The sequence below is a fragment of the Cebus imitator genome, unplaced genomic scaffold, assembly GCF_001604975.1.
Source record: "Cebus imitator isolate Cc_AM_T3 unplaced genomic scaffold, Cebus_imitator-1.0 Scaffold435, whole genome shotgun sequence".
Lineage (NCBI taxonomy): Eukaryota > Metazoa > Chordata > Mammalia > Primates > Cebidae > Cebus > Cebus imitator.
In genome coordinates, this window is record NW_016107750.1 from 815,472 (window position 1) to 824,478 (window position 9,007).

At 48.4% G+C, this 9,007-nt stretch overlaps 1 protein-coding gene across 1 annotated transcript in view; it reads right to left on the minus strand.

The window, feature by feature from the left end:
• Window positions 1–9,007, minus strand: part of CCDC134 (coiled-coil domain containing 134) — a 25,048-nt gene that overhangs the window by 3,359 nt on the left and 12,682 nt on the right. The window contains exons 5-6 of the mRNA XM_017510323.2: window positions 7,666–7,847; window positions 6,968–7,039 (exon numbers count right to left, since the gene is read on the minus strand). Of these exons, the coding sequence (XP_017365812.1) occupies window positions 6,968–7,039; window positions 7,666–7,847 (254 nt within the window). The remainder of the gene's footprint in view (window positions 1–6,967; window positions 7,040–7,665; window positions 7,848–9,007) is intronic.

Sequence of the window (9,007 nt, forward strand, 5' to 3'; positions counted from 1 at the left end):
AGCTGGGCACCATGGCTCACACCTATAATCACTTCAGATCAGGAGTTCGAGACCAGCCTGGCCAACATAGTAAAACTCCGTCTCTACTAAAAAATACAAAAATTAGGCTGGGTGCGGTGGCTCACACCTGTAATCCAGCACTTTGGGAGGCTGAGGCAAGTGGATCACAGGTCAGGAGATTGGGACCATCCTGGCTAACACAGCGAAACCCCATCTCTACTAAAAATATAAAAATTACCCGGGCATGGTGGCACGCGCCTATAGTTCCAGCTACTTGAGAGGCTAAGGCAGAATTGCTTAACGTGGGAGGTGAATGTTACAGTGAGCTGAGATCATACTACTGCACTCCAGCCTGGGCAATAGAGCAAGACTCTGTCTCAAAAAAAAAAAAAGTCTGGTAATGGTTTTATGAACAGAAATATGCTGTAGTAACTTAACTCTTATTTATATCAATTACCCTATGGTAAATTGGTTTATAATTCATAGATTCACTTCAAGTCACAGTTTCCAAGAATCTACGGATGACGTTAAGTGAAGATTTACTATGCCCACAATTCAAGTAGCTGCGCTGTAAAACACACCCTTTTATTTGTTCTTACATCAACTGTGACAAATGATCTGATCAAAGTAGATACCAAAAACAAATGAATAGCTCCACCTTGTGGAGTAATCTGCCTACCAGGTTAGATTGAGTCATGCCTTTGGAAGATGGGGGGCGATTAACAGAAGTGTAGCCCAGAGAGGGTAAGTGATATGCTGGAGTCACACAGCATGTGGTAGGCCCAACTAGGACTAGCCTCACAAGCTGTCCACTTCCTCGCCTAGTACTTTCCCTACCACCCTCTGCTTCTCTCTGTGAGCGAATCCTGATCCACTGAAGAGGGGGAAGCTGGGCGACCCCTTAGGCTACAGAGACCCCATTCCTCTCTGACTATGGCTGGGCAAGGACAAGTCAAGAGATCTTAAACTCTCCAGCCTCAGCTGGCTCAGCCTAACCTAGCTGGGTCAGAAGAGAAACACACCCATCCTTTTGGCATCCCCTTCCCCACCTAGGCCCGGAAGTGCCTACTCATCTTTTGAGTCTAATTTAGATGTCTCTCCAGGAATCTTCCCTTGCCACCCCTGTTTGCAACTGACCAGCCTAGGTCAGGTCAGCAGGCAGATGCCAACACAGTATGGTGGTTAAGAGAATGGCTCAGCTGGGTGCGGTGGCTCACGCCTGTAATCCCAGCACTTTGGGAGGCCAAGACAGGCAGATCACCTGAGGTCGGGAGTTTGAGACTATCCTCACCAACATGGTGAAACCCCATCTCTAAAAAAAAAAAAAAGAAAAGAAAAGAAAGAAAAAAATAAGAGCATGGCTCAAGAGGCATACATTTGAACCTTCACTCCATCACTGGCTGTGAGACCTCAGGTTGGTGACTGTACCTCCCTGTGCCACTGCTGCCTTCACCATAACACCAGTTATCAATTTACTGCATATCTATTCCAAGTTCACTCTTCACTGCCTACTCTGTGAAAATGCATCTGGCTCCAGGATAGAGCCCCAGATTCCTAAGCTTGGTGTTCAAGGCCCTGGACCCCATCTTACTATCATCTCCTCCTATCTTCAAGCTACGCTGCTCTGCCTGTCCCGGACAACAACCACATCCTCCTTAGCCCCAAGCATGCCATTCTGGCCACCGCCTCCTATCTTCCCTAACTCCTTAGCCCTACCATAACCATGGCTGGCCCTCTGTAGTGCCGGCAATCCAGCCTTATTCCCTGGTCCACTCACCCTCCGGCTCTCCTGCACATACCTTCTTCTCAAGCCTCCACGCTCGCCTCACTCCCAGACCATGACTTGCTTCCTATCTCACGGGAGACAGCTCCCACAGCTCCACCACCATGCCCACTAACCCATTTGCTTCTGTGCCCACATGCTCCGCCTGCCCTCCTGTTCAAGGTTAAGGTTCTGCTCTTCTGTACAAGGCCAAGCCTTCCCCCAGCACTAAATCTCATCCCTCCTCACCTCCTCCAGATAAGGCTCCAACAACCTGGTCCCAGGCCTCATCGGCTCCTCCCTCTCTACCCATCCACACAGTACAAGCCTGTTATGGTCTCTCCCATGGGACTAACCTTTGAACCCACATCGCCCTCCAGCTATTCTCCCATTAGACTGCTCTCTTTGAAAGGAAAACTCTTCTAAAGGGCTGTCTATACTTGCCACATCCACTTCCTTTCTTTTCATTCTCTGGAAATCCAATCTTTCATTCCCAACCCCCCTACCCTGGCACAAAGCAGCTTTTATCAAGACCACCAGTGACCACCACATTGCTCAATCCAGCAGTTGATTCTCAGTCCTCATCTTCCTTACCTCCCAGCAGCATCTGACAAGCTGATCGCTCCCTACTTCCTCTAACACTTTCTTTGTGTGGCCTCTGGGAAACTCAGGTCAGCCACCATCATGCTGACTGTTCCTTCTGCGGGTTTTTGCTGCTTCCTCCTCAGACCCTCAACCTCTATCTGCAGCCCCATCCCAGGCCTCCAGCCTCAGTCCTCAGACTGCTTTGCTTCTCTTTATTTGTTTATTTAATAAAGACGAGGTTTCACCATGTTGGTCAGGCTGGTCTTGAACTCCCAACCTCAGGTGATCCGCCCGCCTTGGCCTCCAAAGTGCTTGGATTACAGGCGTGAGCCACCACGCCCGGCCTCAGACTGCTTCTCTACCTGCCCAACGCCCCAGATGACTGCGTCCTGTCTTATGGCTTTTGGTGCCTTCTACATAGGCATGATTCTCACATTTACAGCTCCAGCTTCTACTTCCTCCCTGAAGTCTAGAGTCATAGATCCAGCTGCCTCCTTGACATCTTTATGCCAATGTTCACCAGGTGCAGAAACAAACTCTTAATTCCCTCTCCAAGCATTTGAAAAAATGGCAGTCAGTCCCATTCTCCCAGACACTCGGGCCAAAAGTCTTCTAGTCATGCTTAATGCTCCTTTTCCTCTTACCTCATCTGCTTCCTCAGCAAATCCCACTGGCTCTACTTCCAAAAGAGTATCAGAACCTGACCATTTCTCACCAGCTCCACTGCCATCGTCTGGTTCAAGCCACTATCAACTCCCACATAGATAGGCAGAGCAGCCTCTGCACCTGTGTCCCTGCTTCTTTCTGGCCCCAGACCATAGCAGCCAGATGATCCCTTTAAAGCGATCCCTTTAAAGGATGATAGTCACAGCCTGTCACCCTGCTCTCCAGGTCTCTCAAGGTAAGCGGCAAAGCCCTTGTGAAGACCTCTAAGAGTCTTCTGAGCCCATCTCCTCACACTCCCCAGCCCCCAAATATGCTTCCAACACAGGCTTTGCACTTGCTTCTTCAGCCTGGAATGTTATTCCTTGGGATACACAGCTGGTTCCCTCATCTCCTCTGGATTATTCGGTAAGACTGTGTCTAAGCCATATGAAATAGCAACTGCAGCCCTACCTTACCCTGGGCATTCCTTAACCACATTCCCCTGCCTTTTTTCTCCACAGCCCTTGTCACCACCTACCATATTTTATATATATGTGTATATATACACACATACAGAGATACACATATTATATATACACATTATATATGCATTTTATACATATATATATATTTTTTTTGTTGCTGTTGTTTTTGAGACAGAGTTTCACTCTTGTTGCCCAGACTGGAGTGCAATGGCGGGATCTCGGCTCACCACAACCTTTACCTCCCAGGTTCAGGCGATTCTCCTGCCTCAGCCTCCCGAGTAGCTGGGATTACAGGCTATACCAACACACACACCTAATTTTGCATTTTTAGTAGAGATGGGGTTTCTTCATGTTGGTCAGGCTGGTCTCGAACTCCCGACCTCAGGTGATCTGCCTGCCTCGGCCTCCCAAAGTGCTGGGATTACAGGTGTGAGCCACTGTGTCAGGCCCATATTATATATTTTTTAATTGACTAATATCAATATTTTTTAATTGACTGCCTGTCTTCCCCAACTAGAATGACACTCCCAGGAAAACAGGGCTATTCTGCTTCCCCAAAGGCCAGGATGTAATAGATGCTCACTTGATGCTGAATGAATGAATGTGCAATGCATCTGAGCCTTCGCGTAAGTTCATCCCTCTGCCTGCAAAGCCCTGCCTCAGCTGGTCTACCCAGCAACTAACTCATCCCACAGCCTCCACCACTTCCCTGCCGAGGCTGGGTCAGGCTCCCCTCAGGGGTCCACAGCTCATTATGCTTCTTACCAGTATAGCAGTTATATTGGATTGGAACTACTTCCCTACTGCCTTGAGATACAAGAGGTCTCTATAAATCTGTAAAAATGCACTAGTCCCATGCATGCCTGACACTTCTGAGTGAAAGGTCTAGGTGACAGTAGGCAACAACTGGAGAAAAAGTGAAATGATAGGTGCTGGCATAGGACACATGGACTTGATAGCAATAATCCTGCCACCTGGGGAAAAAATACCTTAGATCCCAGAAAGTACAGGGAACAACTAATGCTCTCTTTATCCCTTAGATCCATCACTGCCACCTGGCAAAACAATCCTAGGGCCTGCCCAAGCCCAGTGGCAGCTGCAGCTGTCAATATGGCCAACTGTTTGGTGTCTCATTTTCATCCACATGATAGGAACACTCACATAGACACATCAATACTGAGCTATTCTGCTGTGTCTAATGCCATCAAAGGTAGTTCCCAACAGTGACCTTGTGAAGACACACCAGCCAGCACAATATTGTTTCAACCTGACAGATACAAATTCATGTGCTTCAAAAATAAGAAAAATAAAACAAAACAAAACAAAAAACAAATTCTTCTGCTTCTCCTGATGTCTGAGTAGCCTTGGATTATACCATGTAGGGCAACTGAGGCTGAAGCTCCACAGTGACCCTATTCTCAGGCTCAGCCAAACGTTGTTCTCGTGACTCAAACCAAGTGTAACGTGTGGGAGAGAATGGGTCATGGAATGTCTCCTTATGGGGGGCATGAGGGTTGCTTTGGGCCCATCTATTGCCCCCTGTAATTACTGTCAATAACATCAAAGATTGGCAGGTCAATCTAAACTCTCTTATATGGATGGTCGTGGATAACAGATTGGTCTTAGACCATATCCTGATTATCCAAAATGAGACTTACTGGTCCCCCAGGACCTTCACAGATGGTCGAGACCAGGACCCTGGTTAATAATGCAGGTTAGGGGCCACGCACAGAGACTCACACCTATAATCCCAACACTTTGGGAGGCAGAGGCAGGAAGATGGCTTGAGCCCAGGAGTTTGAGACCACCCTAGGCAGCACAGCAAGAACCTGTCTCTAAAAAATAATAATAAACTAATTAGCCAGGAATGGCATTGCACAGGCCTGTAGTCCTAGCTACTCAGGAGGCTGAGGTGGGAGGTCTGTTTGAGCCCAGGAGTTCAAGGTTACAGTAAGCTAGGTGGATGACAGAGCAAGACCCTGTCTCTAAAATAATAATAATAATAATAATAATGTAGATTAACCTTATCCTGATATTCAGAATATAGTTGATAGTAGTTTTAATTAAATAAAGTATGAGACTAATTGAACAGATTTGGTCCTAGTCTCTCAGTCAGATTAATCAGACTGAGTAGCACAATCATGTGAAAATTTGAGTTAAACCAAGCCATGGCGGGCTTGGGGCAGACTGCTGGGGCAGGCAATCCATCATGGCCCTGAGCACCCCTGCATAATCTTCCTGAGCACGCTTTACCTGGGCCATGTCTCAGGATTATGTTTGCAGAGAGCAACCTTGAAGGGTGTGGTGACGTCTCCTCCCAAAGAGTCCCTTTGCTGCCGTTCACTATAAAAATCATGAAATAGGTCAGGTGCAGTGGCTCACGCCTGTAATCCCAGCACTTTGGGAGGCTAAGGCGGGCAGATCACCTGAGGTCAGGAGTTCAAGACCAGCCTGGCCAACATGGTAAAACCCTGTCTCTACTAAAAAAAATACAAAAAATTAGCCAGGCACGGTGGTGCAGGCCTATAATCCCAGCTACTTAGGAGGCTGAGGCAGGAGAATCGCTTAAACTTGGGAGTGAGCCAACATCGTGCCATTGCACTCCAGCCTCAGAGTGAGAGTGAGAGTCCATCTCAAAAAAAAAAAAAAAAAAAAACATGAATTTCCCCAGCTTGGCAGTTCTCAGCTGTGACACACAATCCCTGCATGCACAGCACCCACCTGGGCCCCTCTGTGTCACTCCCATAGGACTTGGGAAACAGGGTGAACCAACACAACCAGGCCAACTGTCTAGCTACTGCCTTTGCTGTAATACAGTCCAGTGTCTCTGATCTGTTAGTGTCCATGAGACAGTAGCAGTCTAGTTCATTGGCCTGGAGGCAGAATTAAATCCTAGGCCCCTCAGACACCCAACGCCCCTCCCCACACCAGGGACCAGCATGTAGTTTGACAAGTCCAGTCCTCCAGCTACCATACAGCCCTTCCTTCTTGCCCATCCTAGCCCTGCCACTTCCAATCCCTCTCTCCCTCTACTGTATCTGTCCCCATCTTTTATCCCAAATTTTGTCTCCAGTTCTCAAAGCCCACCTCCGCCTCCTGGAAAGAGAAGTGTACAGGAGTGCAGGATGGAAGCCCAGTTGATGCTCAGAGGTTCAAAGGCAGGGAAGAGGATCTCCTGACCTCCCTGAATGCACTGATATTCACCTGAAGAGGGATGCCTATTTTGCCCTGGGATGGGATTGTTCATCGCCTTCTAACTAGCCCCCATAGCTGGAGTCCACATTCCATGAACAGACAGGGAGCCTGAAGCTAAGGGGGGAGCAGTGACTTGCCCACAGGCACCAATGAGTCAGCGATGGCTTCTGGACCCAGGCCCAGGCTGCCTGTCTCCAAGTCCAAAGCCACCCAAGGTCCCCAGCCCCTGCAGTCCTTGGCATCCTATGCCCCAGCAGAAGCAAAGCAGACACAGACATAGGCTCTGGCAGCTCACCTCTGTGCGGTCGATTTTAAATGGGTTCTGGAAGTCAGAGTCTTTCTCACTGATCCCCAGCTCCTGGGCCATCTGCAAATGAGGAAATACTAGTCATCCTCTGCCTTCTTCTGAGTCCTGCTCACCAGAGAGCCACTACCTCCATGCTAGGATCCAGACCCCTGGCTTGGGCAGACATGGGCCAGGTGATGACCCCATGGGAATTGGGTCAGCACAGAATCCCTTGAAACGGGGCCTCTGTGGCCCAAGGCACCCTGAAGCTCAACAAAGAAAATGTAACTGGCCGGGGTGGCTCAGGCCTGTAATCCCAGCACTTTGGGAGGCCGAGGCAGGCAGATTGCCTGAGCTCAGGAGTTTGAGACCAGCCTGCGCAACACAGTGAAACCCCATCTCTACTAAACAAATACAAAAAATTAGCAGGGCATGGTGCTGTGTGCCTGTAGTCCCAGCTACTCAGGAGGCTGAGGCAAGAGAATTGCCTGAACCAGGAGGCAGAGGTTGCAGTGAACTGAGATTGCGCCATTGCACTCCAGCCTGGGCGACACAGTGAGACTTCATCTCAAAAAAAAAAAAAGAAAGAAAGAAAGAAAATGTAACCAGGCACTGACGTTCAGGCCTGACTGAAGGCAGATGTGAGAATCCTAACCTACCATCAGACAGAGAGCTCCCGGCCCACCTCCACCCACCCCAGTCCTTACCAGGCCAAGGATGGGCGAGTGGGGCCCCTGGTCAAAGACGCCTGTCTGGTTACAGAAACTGATGCCCCAGCGGATGAGGAGGTTCCAATTGGAGTTGTGGTCGAAGTAATAGTGCACAATCTTTGGGAAACGCAGCACCACATCACCGAAGAAGGCCGTGTTCTCCACCACGTGAGAGAAAGCTGGCGAGAAGACCCTGATGAGTGGCCAAGGCAGATGCCCTCCTGGCTGCCTCGCTGGCCCCTGGCATCCTCCAGAGAACAGAGACATCCACCAAACCCACCAAGCAAGGAAGGAACAGTGCCCACTGAGCACAGCCTGCCAATCGCATGTATGGTGCGAACTAAGGGCCTTAAATCTACCAGCTCACTGAGTCCTCATAATGGCTTTTAGAGGGAGATGTGACTGCTGTTCCCATTTAACAGATGGGAAACTGAGGCTCAGCAGCTAGTGAATGGCAAATCTGGGCTGCAAACCCAGGTATGTCAGTCCAAAGGCACATCTTGCTGCTTAGAAGACTCATTTGCTGTGGGAACCAAAGAAGTGAGCGTTGTTCTGCACATGGATGCTGATGCATCACATGAGGCTTTGCTGGGCTTGAGCCCCCCACCACCCACCATGTTATCCAAATGTCCAGTGCTGGCCCTGGTGTTAATAAAACTAGGGTGTCTGTAAGATGTCAGGTCTCTTAGGATGGCCAGAGAACAGGCCAGTATTTTTCTTATTTTTCTTTTTCTTTTTTTTTGAGATGAAGTCTCACTCTGTCACCAGGCTGGAATATAGTGGTACGGTCTTGGCTCACTGCAACCTCTGCCTCCCAGGTTCAAGTGATTCTCTTGCCTCAATCTCCCAAGTAGCTGGGACTACAGACATGTGCCACCACACCCAGCTAATTTTTGTATTTTTTAAGACAGGGTTTCCCCACATTGGCCAGGATGGTCTTGATCTCCTGACCTCATGATCCGCTTGCCTCAGCCTCCCAAAGTGCTGGGATTACAGATGTGGGCCACTGCATCTGGCACATTTTTCTTTTTTATTATTCTTTCCATTTGATTTCAAGTGCTTCTTAAGTTCTTATTTTGAATGAACGAATGAATATATTTAATTAATTAATTACTTTAGAGGTGAGGTCTCACTTTGTAGCTCAGGCTAGGCTCAAATTCCTGGCCTCAAGTGATCCTCCTACCTCAGCCTTCCAAAGCTCTGGGTTTATAGGCACTAGCCTATAATTATGCCTGATATCATCTTACACCTGAAATTATCTTAGATTTACATAATTTAACATAAAATTCATTTACTTGGTTTCCTCTAATGTTACCATCCTTTTTTTTTTTTTTTTTTT